At 42.1% G+C, this 19,180-nt stretch overlaps 1 protein-coding gene across 1 annotated transcript in view; it reads right to left on the reverse strand.

Annotated features, from left to right (window-relative positions):
- Positions 1 to 12,560: 12,560 nt before the first annotated feature.
- Positions 12,561 to 19,180, reverse strand: part of Sumf1 (sulfatase modifying factor 1) — a 94,797-nt gene continuing 88,177 nt past the window's right edge. Inside the window, exon 9 of the mRNA XM_050149402.1 lies at positions 12,561 to 13,628. Coding sequence (XP_050005359.1) covers positions 13,518 to 13,628 — 111 coding nt within the window. The 3' untranslated portion in view covers positions 12,561 to 13,517. The remainder of the gene's footprint in view (positions 13,629 to 19,180) is intronic.

Genomic DNA, 19,180 nt, shown 5'->3' on the forward strand with positions numbered 1-19,180 from the left:
GAAAGTAGGGAAGGCTGCAGCGCAGACCACATGAAGACCTGGGCTTCTTTCACTCACCACAACAGCCCACCACCATGGCAGCTATTCCTGAACCCTGCAGAAGAGGTTCCCCTACTCCAGGCTCTGCTGGCTCTTTTCAGATTCAGAGTTGGATAAAGAGCTCTTGAAGTAGTGCAGCTTCCCTGTGTTGGGGTGTATAACATGGATACCCCTTTACTGTGCTGTAAACTGCTACAGAGGACTGGCAATATCCATCACTGTTAAAATAACCAAAACATCATCACAGATTGGCAAAGGTAAGTAAGAACTGGTTTGCAGGAGCATTTGTTTTATAATCAATGAAGTAACCCAGATACTTAAGAGTTAATGTTTAAATTAAATCAGTTATTTTTAGATCAGCTATAAGCTAGGCTGGAGATGAGTCAGAGGTTAAGACAACATGCCGTTAATGCAGAGGACCCAAGTTCATTTCCAAGCACCCAGGTCGGGTGAATCAAACTGCCTGTAATTCCAGCTCTAGGGGATCTAACACCATATTATTGCCTCTGAGGATACCTGCAATCACATGCGTGTGTGCACATCACACACAAAATTTAAAGCAACAACAATAATCTAGGAGGTGGGGAGAAGGCTAGATGGTTTAAGACATGCAGAGGACTCAGTTTCAGTTTCCAGCAACCACAAGGCAACTAAGAGCTGCCTGTAACTCTAGTTCCAGGGGATGCCGCATTGTTTCTTGGCCTCTGTGGTCACATGCACTTACATACACATACACACACACATAAACATATACACATAATTAAAAATAGAATATTTCAAGTGTGGTATGCAATTGCACACCTTTAATCTCAGCACTCAGGAGGCAGAGGCAGGTGATCTCTGTGATTTCGAGGCTAATCTGGAACAGAGTGAGTTCCAGGACAGCCAGGGCAACACGGGGAACCTCTGTCTCAAAAAATAATATTTTAAAAGATGCATTCTAAAAATTAAAAAATGAGCTAACCATAGTAATATACAGCACCTCCACAGGTGTTTAAGATATAGTATTTATAGCTATATTTTTTCTTTTGGTGCTGGGTATCAAACTCTAGTAGGGTTACAAATGCTAAGCAGGTGTTCTGTCAGTGAGTTAAATACCCTAGCTCCATCCTGTTTTATAAAAACAATGTTTTATGTATGCTATATAATTTCTTTTTTTAAATATTTTATTTATTTATTATGTATATAATATTCTGTTTGCATGTATGCCTACAGGCCAGAAGAGGGCACCAGACCTCATTACAGGGCACAACCTCATGGTTGTGAGCCACCATGTGGTTTGCTAGGAATTGAACTCAGGCCCTTAACCTCTGAGCCATCTCTCCAGCCCCTGATATATAATTTCTATGTGTGAGCACAGACATGCTAATGGTTATCAACAGCTGATTCTGTAATATTAACATACATGTATAGCATCACTTACAAATGCATAGAAAAATCCAGAAAGATGGACTATGACAGTGATAACCTAACTGGCATGGGCTTGAAAAATCAGAACTCACAGAGTGAGCACGAGAGAGAGACAGAGAGAGACACGCAGAGAGAATTTCATGTTGTTTTGTTTTGTTTTGTTTTTGAAAGAGTCTCTTTATATAGCCAAGGCTATCTTTGAACTTCTATAGCCAAGCCTGGCCTCAAATCAACAATCTTCCTGCCTCGGCTAGTTTTACCCTGTGTATTTATTATATGTGATACATTTTTAAAATACAGATTTTTTTCTGGAGAAACATGATAAACAGCTATTAATTATAAAACCACATAATTTCTTCCTTCCCATTTCTCCCTCCGAAATTTCTCATATGCCATTCCTATCTTTTCCCTGACATTACTGGTAGACATCGTCTCAGCAACCGCCTGAGTCTCTGGCTATTGTGGCCTTTCTGTCCCCTCTTCAGTAATGTTTTCTGAGCCATGGGCGTGGGGTTTGTCTGGTAGATTTAACCAGACTCTACAACTCTAGTTGTAGAACCGGGCTCTACAACTCTGGATTTTGATTGGTTATGGTTTTCTGTAATGGTATCCATCCACTGCAGAGAGAAGTTTTCTTAATGAGGAATGAAAAAGATAATTCTTAATAACAGTAATACAAGTTTCCAAAAATAATGCAATTGAAAAGATGAGGAAGCATCCAAACCTCTCTTCCTGTCTACTCCTTACAAAACCAGCAATTGGGTTAGAGAGATGGCTCAGCAGGTAAGAGCTCTAACTGTCTGCTCTTGACGTGGACCCAGGTAGGGTTCTCAGCACCCACAAAATGGATTATAGCTGTCTTGTAACTCCAGTTTCAAGGGATCTGACACCTTCTTCTGACCTTGGTGGGCCCCAGGCACACATGTGGTGCACAAATATACACGCAGACAAAACACAAACATCAACTTAAATAAATCTGAAAAGCTAGGGCTTGCAACAAACTCCTGAACACTGACCCAAGAGAAGAGCTGTACCCAATCTGGTTTAGCTCCTTCCTCTTAGTTCCCCGAAATCCACAGCAGCCCTAAATAAAAGGTTCTCCAACTTTATAGACCATGCATTTAAAAACAGGAAGAAAACAATAACTTTAAAAAAAAAACATACAAAATCTAGCCACTAGAGGGGGAACATTCCACATAAAAGCTCTTTCAGTGGTCACCTTACAAACATTGCCACAGTAGGAGGGACAAACACTGGCACCCACAACACAGCTCAAAGCTCAGTGTCCACAGACAGTAGCCACTGTGTTCCAGTCTTTGGCTTCTCTACTATGTCCTGAAGCAAAGGCCTTGCTCGTAAGATTATACAGGTGACTGCGATGGCCACGATAGTGGGTTTTTGCCACTACCACCTCCAAACCTATTTACAAATGTTCTGGAACAGAAGCAAAGGGGGAGGTGGAAGCTGCCCCAAAACTATTTCTTAAGGAACAAAGCTCTATTTTGAACACAGCAGTAGATGTAAGAAACATTAGCCCTGTTTTACAAAGGCCAGGGGATTTAGTCTCATCAGAGCTGTCCTCGCTATGCTTCTTCAGACTTTGATTGAATGCGCACCGTGAACACTCCGTTGTTTCCTTTTGTTCTTCACAGTGGATCTCAGCCCACCACAATCAACTTCATCCTTTGCATGCATTTGAGCCTGGCACAAATGAGCTGATAATGGACTCTGTGGTCGCCAGTATTTCCAGCAAGACGACCATTTCCCATGTACCCCACCCTTCCTCTACTTCACGTTCTAAAACAAACTTGTGCCTTTTTTTGAGAGTCACCTAAGCATTGTGTAAAAATAAATTGGACATTCTGCAGGGAGGCAGAAGGTGTAATCAAAACATGTCTTTCCAAAAATGTCATGGTCTTAATCTTGGATGTGTCGTTAACTTATGGAAAGTATTAAGCTTTGTCTGTGACAAAGCAGACATTCTGAGTTGGAACTGGATTCAAGGCAAGTCAAAGGTCTACATCCAAATCACTCTATACCACTTTAACACCCTGTCTCAATTCTCTGGCTTCTAGACATACTTCCACATAATCTTCAAAGTTTAAATGGGTTGGTTAACTTGGTCAAAGTCACAGATCTAACAAGCAGTGGGACCAGAATTGAAATCTTAGTTGTCTGGGTCCAAAGCCCATATTCTCAACCACAAATCTATTGCCTTGCACTTGGCTGCTTCTCCCTGTAGTAATCTAGTAATCTAGAAATCTCCCAGGTTCACCCATGCTTCCGCACACTAAACTCAGAATAAAGTCACAGATTCCATAACATAGCAGCAAGAAAAACGACTAGTCTCCAGATTCCCTCATTCTACAGTTGCCCCCAGGGCACATTGTAGACTCTGAGAGTCCTGGTTTCCTACCTTCTTGGAATAATGAAAAAAAAAAAAAACTAGTTCCTCTCACCACTGTTGTCCAGGTTGAACTAGACCATGGACATTAAACACTCAGCACAGTGCTGAGCACACAGGAGGTGCCTGGGATGTTGACTGGGAAGCAAACCTGAAGACCTGGAGCAATCAGAATTGATAGCACTAAGATGCTCAAATTCTACCATGGAAGACCCTGACCCTTCTCACTGGCTTTATAATACAGCCATCTCCTAAAGGGAAGACTTTGAGGACACACAGATCCCCAGATCATTCTCGCTTTGAGTGAAGGCTTCCATGTTGAGGAATCTTGCTCGACATGTACCTAATATGGCGGAACTCCTATGGAAGTCTGACGTAACACTGACTCCAGCTACAAGACTCATCCACAAACCAAGTTATGTTACAAAAGATATGTGGCAAATGTGACAACCTGTGGCAGTTTCTTCGAAGGTCATTTAAGCTGTTCTTGTGGTAATGTGAGCTCAGTTCTTGCTGGCTGTCCTCAGGGGAACTGGAGAAGGGCAGGTCACATTCTTTAAAGACAAAGACACGGTTAGTTACTTATGGAATTTTGCTTTTCTCACAGAGAGTTTGCTTTCAAAGTTCTGATTCCTAGAAATGACAGAAGATTCCAAAAGGCTATGCCCATTGGGCTACACACCATGAAGTCTCTGGGAAATTCTACAGCGTGATCATGAGATACTAGAAATCTTTAAAAAAGCAAATAATATGCTAATAATGCTGTAAAAATAGTGTGGACTCACTGACCCCGGATGACGCCGGAGATCCTCAGAGCCCTAAACCGTACCATGTGAAATGCTGAGCTAGGAAACACTACTGCACCAGCGAGCCCTCTCTGCCAAACCCTAAATTATTCCCTTGAACATCACCTTAATCTTTAAATGTGGAGTTGAAGAAGTTAGAACCAAGATCCTGGACCTGTAATCACAGAGAGAAGGATGGACTTAAATCACGAGGCTGAACTAAACCAAAATTAAAGCGGCTCAGAAAACACCACAGAGAACATTTCTTCAGCTGAACATGGTCTCTTGAGCCAGCACACTGCCCCCCACCTTTTGTGCTCTCTCCTTCTCAACTGTTATAATCATGAGAGACTTCTGTTCTAATGGAGGTGCTGGGGATCACACTAAGGGCTTTGGACATGCCAGGCAACACTCACCACTGAACTCCAAGCCCAGCCCAAGTGGCACTGTCATCATTTGTGAGGTAGGTGAAGGAGGATGAGCTTCAGAATGACACGCGACAGCAATGACCAGATCCAACTTTCCTTCTGCATGTACACTTTGTGGGACAGACAGTTCATGCAGCATAGAAGCGATATTTGCAAATTCAGAGATCTGGGATGCAACTTTGTTTTATTTGTTGTTTTTTTAAATGTATTTATTTATTATATATGACTGCATGTCAGAAGAGCACATCAGATCTCATTATACATGGTTGTGAACCACCATGTGGTTGATAGGAATTGAACTCAGGACCTCTGGTAGAGCAGGCAGTGCTCTTAACCTCTGAGCCATTTCTCCAGCCCTGCGACTTTGTTCTTTAAAGGAAGTCTGGTTCACACGTTCACATGGCCTTAGTCCATTTTTCTGTGTTCATAGCTAAAACCATAGCTAACCAGTCTCACCTGACTGATAATACCTTCCTCCCCTTCTACTTTGCTTTCAATGTGTGTGTGTGTGTGTGTGTGTACATGCATGAGCATGCATATGCCACAGCATGCCTGTGGAAGTCAGAGGACAATTTGCAGGAATCAGTTCCCCTCTTCCACAATATAGACCCCAGGTATTGATCCTGGATTATCAAGTTTGGCAGCAACTGACCTTACTCATGGGGCCCCCTGTCTCCTTTAAATAAAAGATTCATGAACAGTAACGAGTACCTAGAAACTGATGATCAAAGTGCACTATGCTGAACACTAGAGTTTTTCATCCTCTCCCATAGGTGGGTAGTATCACCAAATATATTTTACCCCAAGGAATGTTACCTGCCTAACGGTGGCCCGGGAAGTAAATGGACACAATGACAAATGACCTCTTCCTTCCACTAACGAGATTCAAGACAAATTTTCCTGTGTCATTTAAAGATAGATATGATTTGATTTGGCAAGTGTGTGAAGGAAACCAACTTGTGGACTCTGAGAAAGCAAACAATACGCACAAAAGAAATGCAGGCGAGCCTTTATCAGCTCACCTCAGAGGACAGTCCACTTCTTTCCTCTGGCGGCCTCCGGCTGGCTTCACTTTTCCCCTAAGCTGATTCTGAGCTTCTACAGGCACTTTGCTGAGGTGCCAGGGTGCCAGGCGAGGAGTCACGCTGATAAGCTTCCATTCCCCTCAGCAGATAAAGCAAGGAGTTTTTCCAACAGGGCCTAGAGTGAGGCAGGAGAGCAATCCTTTCCGACCTTCGATTATTCTGAAATTCCAAAGACCGAACCAAGCCGCCTTCTCATAAGGATGGTTTGGGGGTCAGTGACCATTTGGGAACAAGTTAGAATCTGAGGTTGACCATTCCCAGCCCTTAACATTAATCCCTTGAACTTTCTGAACTCGAATTGAGAAAGTTTCAAAATCCAGCATTTCTTACTTTATAACCTACCTAAATATCATCTGTAATGATTTCCCTTAATCAAAAAATCCATTAAACTCTGGTTCTAATTCTCCAAAAAGCACAGTGGAAGCAAGGAGCTCTGGTTAGCTGCCAAGGTTTCATCCCAGGCTCTTGGAGTTAATAATTTCCTCGGCATTTTAAGCACTAGAAACGACCAAGGCCAGATTCTGACAAGCCTGTGGAACTAAGGTCTTTTCTGGGGACTTTGATTTACAAGAAGCAAGTTCCGAACAATAAAAACGAAGCCAAGAGTCAAGAACCTGACATTTGCGATACTTGCGGGTATTAACCTGAGAACTCGGTGATGAGGGCAAAGGTAAGGAAAGGGTGTTGTTAATGTCTCTGCTGATTGCACAGTTTTGTTAAATGATTTTAGGTGGGATGGGGTGGGGATGGAGTCATGGCCCTGTATAAGGGACTTCTGGGTAAAACAAGGCCCCTAGGCAAGCTGCTGCCCTTCCTCTCACACACTGCCGGTGTCTACTTGCGGGCTCAGTCATTCCTCACTCCTGTGCTGTACTCCACAGTGGATTTTTCGCTGTGTGTGCATTTTATTCATTTTTTTCAGATTCTGTAGTGTCTATGATGCTTTACCGGCTTGTGTGTTTCTGCATCATGAAGATACCTAGTGCCCATAGGTACCAGAGGATGTCAGATCCACTGGAACTGAAGTTCCTGGTGGCTGTGAGCCATCATATAGGTGCTGGGAACCATACTCAGACCCTCTGCAAGAGCAGGGACTCATGCCTATAACTTCAGGGCTAGAGGATTTGGAGTTGTTGCTTGGGCCACAAACGGGGTAAGTGGAAGGGCTGAGCAGGCGCAGGTGCTTGCTGCCTGCCCTGACTACCTGAGTTGATCACCAGGACACACATGGTAAAAGGAAAAGATTCTCACACATGACCTCCGTGTGTGTTGTAGCACATAAACACACACACACACACACACACACACACACACATACACACACAGAGATGTAATAAAAAAATTTTAAAGAAAAGCAAGATCTATTCTGGTACTGGACAATTTAGCAATTCCACGCTGATCCCACAGCCTCTTGAGAGTGGGCCTCATACAAAGCCTGCTTCAAAGCTTGTGATGTTTTGGGTTTTTTGTTTGTTCATTTTTTGCCAGGCTCTGCCTTTCTTTTTCTGACAGCCAGCCTACAGGTTCATTCTCTTGTGTGGAATGCGGACATGGAAAGGAGAAGGAGAAGATGTATGTATAGCATCATTTCAAAATGAAAATAATAATAAAAATCCCTCTGTAGTTCCCTGGTAAAATTCTCAAAGCTTCGGAACAGAAAATCTTCCCTGTTCTAATTCAGCTATAGATCTGATGGCATGGGAAAAGTTCCAAGTGGAGCTGGAAAACTGGAGATAAAGGAGATTTCTTTACTGAGGGTGACTAAAGGGGAGAACTCTGGGATTCCCAGGGCTAGAGCCATTGTTTCATTTTATGTCAACAATTCGGTCATCAGGAAGACATGGAAACAGAAATGACCCCTGCTGACCATTTCACTACAAACTTGCCCTAATCAACACCTACTGAGACAAACAGCACCTACCTACCTGAAGGGCAATGGACAACTCAAATGTTTTGTCCAAGGGGGTGGGGAGTATGAAGGGGGAAAGTTCTGCGTGGTTACGAGCGGTATTCCATCTTAAACTACAGGATGCGCCATTGGAAGTTGGAGAACTATTTGCAATTCAATCTACAGAAAGAAAGTAGCTGTCATGCTTGGTAGCCACCATCCACCTCCTCTCCCTTCTAATCATGTTCTGAAGGCCTTGGGAAAGAAAATATGCCTGCCTCCCACTTAACTAATATGTATAACACACTTCTGAAAATAAAGCAAGATGATCAGGAATTCAAGGCCAAAGAGATTTAAAAAAGAAAAAGAAAAAGAAAAAAAATCAAACCCAAATTCCTTCTATGCATCAATGGAGACAAGAAACAAAAACTTTTAGAAATCAAAATAAATAAGGGTTATTGAAGGAGACAACAGGCAAACAAAGCTGTTCTCCACACCGGAACTGACCCACCACATAAGCGCTGTGCACTGTAAGCTTTTATTCAATGCAAAAATGGCTGAATGATTCATAAGCAGGAAGTATAGGGCAGAAATTGAGTTAAACACATTTTTAAGTCAACAGGCACAAACTTCCTTTCAATGCAAGAGAAAACCTTATTGATCAACTTATAAAAATCTTCAGGAAATAAAAATTAAAAATACTAGATGTCCTTTGGAGGTGTCCTTCCTTAGTGCAAGGAGTATTTGTTCAGTATCCTAGGGAACTGTTCCATTTCCTACCATGCTAAGCTCAACGAAGAACAGAAAATGCAGGTCAGATACTATACAGGCACTTGCTGCTTCATACTAAACAGTACCCACGTGGCAGCTAAAATCTGTAACTCCACCTCCAGGGGATCTTGTAGTAGGAGCTGCGGGCCTCTTCCCACAGCCCAGCTCCTGGCCGCCCGGCTAGCTTATGCCCCCAAAAAACAACACACAAATTGTATTCATTTAAACACTGCCTGGCCCATTAGCTCTAGCTTCTTACTGGCTAATTCTTACATCTTGATTATCCATTTCTATTAATGTGTGTAGCACCCCAAGGTGCCTTACAGAGAAGATTCTAGCCTACATCCATTCTGGGTCAGAGCTTCATCGCTTCTGCCCTGGTGATGAGCTGCATGGCGTCTGTCTGAGGTGGCTTACCTCACTTCCTCTTCCTCCCAGCATTCTGTTCTGTTTACTCCACCCACCTATGTTCTAACCTACCAGGGCCAAGCAGTTTCTTTATTAATTAACCAATGACCTTCCTCCATCAGGATCTGATATCTTCACAAAGACATGCATACAGGCAAAACACCAATGCACATAAAACAAAAATAAATAAATCATTTTTTAAAAAATGGGCTGGAGAGCTAGCTCAGAGATTAAGAGCACTGTCTGCTCTTCCAGAGATCCTGAGTTCAATTCCCAGTAACCACATGTTGACCCACAACCATCTATAATGAGGCTCGGTGCCCTCTTCTGGAGTAGAGGTAGAACACTGTATTCATAACAAATGAATTTTTAAAAAGTGAGGACAATCCCCTGGATCCAAATTTGACTATTATTTTCTTTCTTTCTTATGTTTTTTGGCTCTATATTTCTTTTCACTCGTTTGTTTTTGAGGCAGGGTCCCGTAATTATGTGGCTCTGGCTGTCCTAGAACTCACTTTGTAGATCAGGTTCCCGGCTCAGTTTGACTTTTGATGGAAATGGTCTCCATTAGAAACACATGCCTTTAAGTGCTTACATTCTAAAGAAGGGAGAGCAATTGTCAGGGGTTAGAGGAACACAAGACTGAAGAGCTGTAACTCTAGTTACAAACGGCAGTAGGGACTTCATTACAGTCCTGGTTTCATTAAGACACCTCCTTCATAAGTGCCAATGTGAGTTTCCTAAGTCTGCCTCTACCTACGTATTATTTCTTACGTGCTGTATGTGTGCACCTGTGTGTGTGTACATCTGTGTTTAGGGAATTCGGTCTGATAGTCAATTGTATTGTGGGTGGCTTGGCACAAAGAGCACATGGTCTTCTCTGGTGATATGTGACCAGATAGTAGGGTGGTTTCTTGGATGGTGTGAGAGCTGGCAGAGGCACAGCTTGGAGCTTCCCCATTGCTTTTTGGGAATGAGGTTATATCAGCAGTGGAGGTGAGGAGGTCCTGCAGCGGGAAGAGCAGAGCAGCTGGTGACTCGGCCCAGATTCCTCATTCTGTCTTGTAATCATTGTGCACGGATTTTGATATTAATAAAAGGTAATACAATCCCAGACTTCCCCTTTACCTGGTGCCCCTGTGTGTGCCTCTGTGGTTATGTGCCGGCATTATGTGTGCCTGTGTGTTTGTCTGTGTGTATGCCTGTATGTGTGCCTGTGTGTGTGTCTGTGTGTATTTTTTTTGGTTCCATGTGCCTGTATGTATGTATGTCTGTATGCATATATACCCGTGTTATGTGTATGTATGCAGTTTTGCAGGAGATAAAAACTTTCGGCATTAATTGCTTGACTGTGCAGTGTCCCATCCAAACTCAGGTTTTGAACATTTAGTCCTCAACTGGTGGTTCTATTTTCAGAGGTTGCAGAAATTTTACAAGGTAAGACCAAGATGGAGGAAGCAGGTCAGTAGAGGTGTTTCTGCAAACATTATCCCTAGGGTCCCTTACCTCTCTCTGCTTCCTGTCTTCCACAAAGTAAATAGCCTCCTCTTCTACATGCTTCTGCTGCCATGATCTGTCTCCACCACAAGCCAGAATCAGCAGGTCCAAGGATAAGACAAGTAACTAACACATTTAGAATCTCATTTATGGGACGGAAATGTAAAACTGTTATTATTACATTCTGCCTATTCATATGTCGATGTGTAATATTATGAGAGTATGCTATAGTCACCAAATATGTGGTTCTTAAATCCTAGAATATGCTAGGATTTTGATGAAATGTTCTCTAGTACCATGCTGCTGCTAAAAATGCAGCTAGAAGGACTGCCGAAAACTACTCAAGAATATTTATAATGCATAACATTAATTAACAGGGAAAAGAGGCCAAAATATATACTCTATAAAGATGTAAAGCACATTATAGGTGTGTGTGTGTGTATGTGCATGTACATGCATACACATAAACAAAGGTGGGAGGTAAGAAGTAAAAACAAAAACAGTACAGGAGTAGTAGTGACTTTAAAAATAAAAACCTTATTTCCTACAGAAGCCACTTCCTACAAATGTTCGTTATTTTTTCCTTTTGAGTGGGATTAATCATCACTTACGAGTTTTTAGAGAAACAGTTTATATTCACAAAGTGGTCATAAATGTGTCCACATATATATGACTACTTTGTTCGGAGGTTGCATAAATGCACAGCCACTGTCGGGCACGGTAGTGCATGCCAATAATCCCGAACTTGGAAGGCTGAGGCATAAAAGGGAGTTCAAGGTCAACCTAGTGAGTTTCAGACCAGGCTAGGTTACAGAGTGAGACCCTATCTCAAAACCAAAAGTGGGTTAGTACATTGGCTCTGAGACTAAAGATGCTTGACACCAAGCCTGAAGACTTGTGTTTGATTCCGAAGACCAAACAGCAGACTCTCCCACCAGCTGTCTTCCTGTCTTTGTGCAGGCACATGTACACATGTGCTCACATGTAGTTATGAGGTGAGGGCTGCGTGCCACCGCTCGACTAGCTTAGCCCCCGAAATAACCACACAGAACTTGTATTAATTAAAACATTGCCTGGCCCATTATATCTAGCATCTTCTTGGCCAACTCTCACATCCTGGTCTAACCCATTTTTACCAATCTGTGTAACAGCACGAGGTTGTGGCTTACCGGGAAAAATCCTAACCAGCGTCAGTCTCAGACAGGAGTTTCATGGCGCCTGCCTGTCTCTGCTTTCTTCCTCCCAGAATTCTGTTCTGTCTTCTCCTACCTGAGTTCCGCCCTATCAACTAGGCCAAGGCAGTTTCTTTAATAACCATTGAAAGCAGCACACATACAGAAGGACCTCCTACACCCCTCACAGACTAATGTAGTTTTTAAAGTAAAGGGTAATAGCAACAGTGTTGAATAGTTAGTTCTAAGTATTATTTGACTGACATTTTGAATAGCTAACATGAAGATGAGCCTTTCTTCAACTGCTGGGCTAAAAACAGCACAGGGACCCGGAAACCTGGGTGGATTCTAAGAACAGGGCTGTTGGGTTGAAAGCCATTGCTCTGAAAAAAGTGTCTTCCTGGCATTGATGCATCTGCTCACCAAAGCAATGCCCTTGATTTGCATCCTCTATTGTGGCAAGAAGTAGCAAGGTTATAATGGGTTCCTAACAGAATGTCCTTGCTTCACAGAATAAAAATACCACAAATACCCATGGATCAAAGGTATCAACGAACTTCTGGATGTAAAAAACATTTTCTATCAAACAAAACATACAAGCATCATGTTTTTAAAAAAAGGAAAACATAAAGGAGGGAATGAGAAAGTTGAGCAAGGAAGAAAGAGTGAAGTCTGATGGGGGGGTACCAGTTTATTTGACATAGTGCATGATTCAAAGCATCTGTATCTCAAAGTCAACAAGACTTCCCATCTCTCTAGTACAATATAACAAACACCCTGAATGCAGTCTGTGCAAGGCCCTCGTACCCGGAACTCAACACTTTCCCTAATTAGTACACATTTCACATTCTCTGAAGGCTTAGGGGTGAAAGGGAAACAGGGCTTCAAACTGTCCCTCTGAGCCAAAGGCACTTAATGCTAAAAGATAAAGGACAGTAGTCACTCCACAGGCATTCCTGTGTGTTCAGAACTCTGAACATGAATGTCCCCATCACTGGTCCACATGAGATTTGTCACAACAATGTAAAAGACACTGATTTCCACAAAAGAACAAAGTGCAGCAGGAATATAAAAGACTCACACCCTACCCTTTCCTGAAAATAATATAGAAGAGGATTCTCACCTTATATCATTAGTATAACCCAAGGTTCATACATGGCAAAAAAAATAGCTAAAAAATAATCTGTCATAAATTCTCACTATGCAATCACAATACACTCTGCTATTACGCGTAGAATCTGTGAGTTGGAGAGAGTCTCAGAGACCTTGTTGTCCATCCCCTCATTTGATGATGGGGACAGAAGCCCAGGCAGATGAAGTACGGACCCCAGGGCCTAGCCCTGTGGCAGAGTCTGGGCAAGACTTCAAGGTTTTCAGCTCTCTCCTTCCTCTTCAAAAGGCTCTCAAAGTAAAACATGGCGATGATCCCCAAAGATGCACCACACGATAAAGCACAAGCACTGACACACGTCAGCAATTTGGTCACGCGAGACAGTTCCTTTGGCCACTGGGCAGACATGTTACTCTCTTGAAGTGGGAATTCTCTATACAAGATCTGTTCGGAGTTCGGGAGGAAGCCGGTTGCAAGTTAGAAACCATTTCCTGGATCTGGAAAGGCTCCCGTTGGCTGTCAGTCTGCAGAGGGCAGATGGTCAGCCGCACAACGGAATCCCAGGTTGGATGCAGAGCTATCTGGTGTGTTCTGACTTCGAGCGGCACAGCGGTACCTATAGCAATAGGACTGTAAGAGATAACATGCCATAAGAGATCTGGAACCTTGGCTTAAGGCTTTGGGCACAAAAGTACCTGGTACAGAGAAGGCAGAGCTCCCTGAAATCAGAGCTCCCCTGAACGGCCTTCCTACACACTCACTGTAATTTATGCTTGGCAAAGGCAGCACATTCAAGAGTCAACCAGTCAGTATTTTTCACCTTAAAAATACTACCTACATAGAGTAGAAAGGTCTCCACCACTTACAACACCCAAAAAAGTAGACAGTAGCCACCCATGGTTACCCACGTGATCAGATAGTCACTAGCCACTGAGAATCATGTTTTTACATTATATGCGAAAAAAACATAATTCCCATAATAAAGTGTTAAATTAAAAGTCAGAATATAGAGCTGTATATATGGTATGACCTAACTTGTATCATCATATGCTAAGGGAAAAAAAGACTAAAAGATGTACAAGATTATCACACATACACACTCACAATTATTATCCTTGAGAGCAAAGTTTCTCATTTCTAGTTTATTGTATCAAATATTGACATTCTATCAATAGAGATGAATAGTAATAAAAAGATTAATAACAGCATTAAATATTATGTAATAAATCAAACAGACCGGCAAAAATTAAAGAGTCAGCATAGGAACATAAAACGTAAGAAAAGCTATAGGGAAAACTGCTTTCTTCCCAATACCCTGGGAATTTAAATCACAGTAATAATAAAGCTCTACATTTTGTGGTGTAGTTTATCCCATTCTACCTAATTGTGTAACAGTCAAGTGTAGGTGCACACACACACATGGACACTAATTTCCTAGGATGTATTAGACATGGTACCAGGCACTTTTGTCTTTTATTCTTAGATTTTAAGAGCCTAGGCAAACCAAACAAGTTATAGACAGTGACACAGTTGTTAAGGAAGCAAGATTACAATCCGGACAAACTGTAGAGTGGTTCCTCTTTTAGTAAGATTCCACACTCTTGGTAGGAAGAGTGCCATCCTTCTCACATCTTCTTTCCCACCCCCAACACACACATCCTCCTTACAAACACTCACACAAACACACAGGACAGGCTACGTCTGCAGCCATGGACTATCTGACACCCAGCATTTAAAAAGCTGCCAGATTCCAAAATAACCTCCGTGCATAGACCTCTTGTGGGGTTCCTTCCCTGATTCAAAGGAACAGAAAATGGAAACAAAGCCGTCATCCTGAGTGCCATGAGCATAAACTCAAGAGCTGGCCCACTGAACCCAAGTATCTGCCAGTGGCTTAAAGAAACGTCAGAAAGAATTGCTCGTGTAGGAAATGTTGGGAACTCATGCAGAAGAGATAATTTGTGGGAAGGTGAAAATAGGTCAGCATGGAAGACATTTTTTATTCCTATTATTTCTTTTCTCTCACAAGAAGTCAGATGCTTCTAATCTTCATAAAAATTATCTCTGATGTTGACATGAAAATTTTCTCATGCATTTCCCCAATGAAAAAAGAAAGAATGTTCTATCTATCTTCTATAGATAGTAAAACAATGGCAACCAATTTTCCTTGGACAATTGTGAGGAACAGAATGTATTACCAATTCTCAGGTAGTTGGAAGAAAGATGAATTTCGAATGTGCTTGAAATAACAAGAAGCTGATGGTATCTGTGTCCCGCATGAACAGAAGCTCTCAAACATCTGTAAGGAGTGTATGAGAAGATGCTGCAGAAGCCTCGGTGCAGGCGCTAGGCTGCTGTGAAATGGCAGCACTCCGATACTTCTAGAATCAAACTCGAGAAGTCAGCACTCTCTGAAACCAAACACGGGCAGTGGATTCCACGCTAGCAAAGGTTGAGCTCAGGGGATGCACACAGATGACTTATCCCATGATGGGGCCACACACAAGGAAAATAACAAGCATTCATTTCCTGACTGCTTACTGTATTTGCCATGAGAAATTTCAGTTCCCAAATGCCTACTGTATACACTGAGAGAAATACCCAGGTCTAGCTAGGCATGGTCTTGTCCTGGCTGGCTGGAGACCACAGCAGGAGGGAAAACCATGACTACAGCAAACACTTACAAAACAGCCTGGGGCTAAACTAGAAGGTGAATGCTAGTCCTCTGGATCCTTTGTAGAATGTCAAGGACTCTAGGAAGGACTTGGCCTAAGTGACACATGCATGGTTGTGGCAGTGCTTCTCCAAATGCAATTGTGGTGACTAATATTGTACATTTGACAGGACTAAAATCACCTTTGGCCATGCAGGTGAGGGGTTATCTTGATTGATAAGGTTGACTGAGGTGGGAAGACCCACCGTAAATATGGGTGGTGTCATTCCCTAGGCTGCAGTGCTAGACTACATAAAAAGGAGAAAGCTAGCCAATCACCAATATTTGTCCCCCTCTGTCTCCTGACTGATGATACAATGTGACCAGCTACCTCAAGCTACAGCCACTGTGACTTTCGTGTCATGAATATCAATATCAATATCTATCTATCTATCTATCTATCTATCTATCTATCTATCTATCTATCTATCTATCTGAAAGACAGTACCCCAAAACTGTGAGCCAAAATAAGCCTTTTCTTCCATAAGTTGCTGTTAAATTCTTTATTCTGTCTGTGTGCTATATTCTGTAGTATCAGTTCTGCCAAGGACTTCCTTTCACCCAGTGAGTCATCTCACTGGCCCTAAGTTACTTTAGTAAAGGTATTTTATCACTGCAACAAGACCACACACACACACACACACACACACACACACAGAGAGAGAGAGAGAGAGAGAGACAGAGACAGAGACAGAGAGACAGAGAGACAGAGAGACAGAGAGAGACAGAGAGAGAGAGACACAGACAGAGACAGAAAGAGTTTGGAGAGCTTGTTTAAATACACATCCCTAAACTGTACACCCAGAAATACAGCTTTCGTGGGGCTTGTGTGACACTCAAGTTATATTTCTAACAAGCTTCCAGGTGCTGCTTCTGCCCATGGGGTACATTTTGAGTAGCAGCAATTTATAAAGGACGATGGGAGGCAGATTAAGAGGCTAAACAATGGGATCAGAAGCATGAAAATGAGAAAAAAAATTAGGCAAAAGAACAGTTAGATCACAGCCCAATCACCTCACAGCAAGATTATACATTAAATATTTTAGAGCTTATAATAGGCCAGATGTAATTTTAGGCCTGAGGAATATAATCAGACAAACAAGGAACCTGTTATCAGAGAGCTGACATTCAAAGGGAGCAGACAGACTGTAACTGGACTGAAAACTCAAGACTGCCTCTGGCAGTGGTCATCTCTGAAGGAAGTAAAAATGGGGAGAAAGGACTGAAGGCCTTCCCAAGAGGGAGCTAAGATGCCCAAAGAATTGGAAAACTGGAATTCCAAACAGAATCAGCCAAAGATGGCTAATGTAAAAAGCAGGAAATGTGATCGGACACACAGATGGAGCCACTCTACCACCGCCAAAGTTAGAGGAATGGGAACGCGATACCAATGAAAACTGTGACAAACATCTTGCTAATTTTTGACCAGCAAGGGCAGAATTCCAAGCTCAGTGGCAATTTAACCTTAGGCAAAGCCTTCTAGAATCTGGGTCCTCACTAAAAAGATGACACTGTCCACAGAAGTATGTAGAGCTCAGTTAAGTAGAGCACACATCTAGTATAATATAAGCAAAGCCTACATTTAATCCCTTGCACCCCCCCAAAAAACTGAAACACACCAAAACGAACCCCTCCATAAGAAAGGAAAACAAGTGTGTACAGAGAGCCGAGGATTTGTTTAGTGTACACACACTCTCGGTCACGGGAACTCGGCATGGCTGTCTTCCTCCCCACAGAAACAGGTCTGAAGCAGGCCCTTGAGACTGTGGTGACAGCGGGCAAGATCGCACCTCCTGCAGCTCCCGACTGTGCACATACATATGCCACACGGATGGAAGGGAAAGGTTTGCTGCCGTAGAGACGAGCAGGCTGAAGGACAACCCTGGGCATATAGCACAGGGCTATAGTTTTTGTGGGGTGGATTATTCTATATGTTACAAAAGCCAGGCTGCAACAGCTCTGATGAATTTTTAGTATCTGCTCAGAACAATGTTGAGAAGGATTCTGCATCAATGACATTAGATACTAGAAAAAAAAATCTGTGGCATACATGATTGTTATTATGACTGTAATTGAAAAGCTTGAGTATACACAAAGTAATTTTATTTTTGAAAAATATATATTAAAGGGGGCTGGAGAGATGGCTCAGTGGTTAAGAGACCTGGCTGAGTTCAATTCCCAGCAACCACATGGTGGCTCACAACCTTCTGTAAAGAGATCTGGTGCCCTTTTCTGGCCTGCAGGCATACATGTAGGCCAAATACTGTATACATAATAAATAAATAAAAATTATAAATATATATACAAGTATACACACACACATATATATATGTATATATATATATATATATATTACAAAAAACTCATGGCAGAATACCGTAATAGAAAACTAATAGTTTTCCCTGGGACATAAATATCTGATTTTATTGTCATCTTTAAAATTTCTTTGCTAAATTTTATGAAACAAATTTGGTTTGCTTGTAAAAGGTCACCATAGGATGACAGCAGTTCCCGAGCCTTTCATTAACCAAAACAGCTAGGAAGAACTAAATCCAAAAAAGCAAGTCTCACAAAAGTGGTGAGGAGAGAGGGACATCACTTGGTGGCAGAGCATTTTCCCAGTGCATGCAAGGCCCTGGGTTTGATCCTTAGCAACAGATACACATACACACAAGCACACATGCACACATGTGCACTTGTGAGTGCTGAAAGGTCAGGCCCATCACCTGCAAAGAATCAAACATACATTCATTCTACTTAAACACACCACTCACACAGAAAATATTTATTAATAAGTACTCCTTTTAAATTTCAATAATGGGTCATTAATAGAGCCGCGAATAAAGAGCAAATGTCCTGGTTATGAGTGTTCTGGTTATTCTTCATATTTTTCTACCTTTATTTTTAGAAACAAAAGTGGTTCTTAAAGGAAGTGAGGTCTTTGGGTGGCTGAAAATGGGTCATTCTATTAATTAAGAACAGGAGTAGGAGGAGGGACTTGTTTCAACCTGATTTTTATCAAAATGGCTAGTTACTTTGTAAAAGTGATCTCAGGCTCTTTGCTAAGGATGTGATCCTGGATCAGGAAACGATCCATTTAAGATAATGACCTACCAGCCAGGAGGCCATGAACTCAAATGAGGCAGAAATATGGTTTTCATGAGGAAAATGTTTCTCAGATAAAGGATATTTTAAGGCAATTGTTTCTCATATTGAATAAAATCATTCTAGGGAAGCACATACCAGAACCCAGGTCTTACCACTGCTGTTTAAAATGACACGGGATTAATTCTTTTGGCATTTGTTAGTCTGATCCCCTAGATGCTGTGGGTTGGAATAAAGATCCCACTTTTGAATGTTAGGCATCAACCCAACAACATCAATTACCAAAATTTTTATTTGAGTGCTCATTAAGTGAACTGCTCCGTCGATTTAACATATGTCGATTCTGTGAGTTCTTCCAATAATC

Source organism: Alexandromys fortis, unplaced genomic scaffold (assembly GCF_014885135.2).
Source record: "Alexandromys fortis isolate MF-2015 unplaced genomic scaffold, M_Fortis_MF-2015_v1.1 scaffold_48, whole genome shotgun sequence".
In the NCBI taxonomy this organism is placed as follows: domain Eukaryota; kingdom Metazoa; phylum Chordata; class Mammalia; order Rodentia; family Cricetidae; genus Alexandromys; species Alexandromys fortis.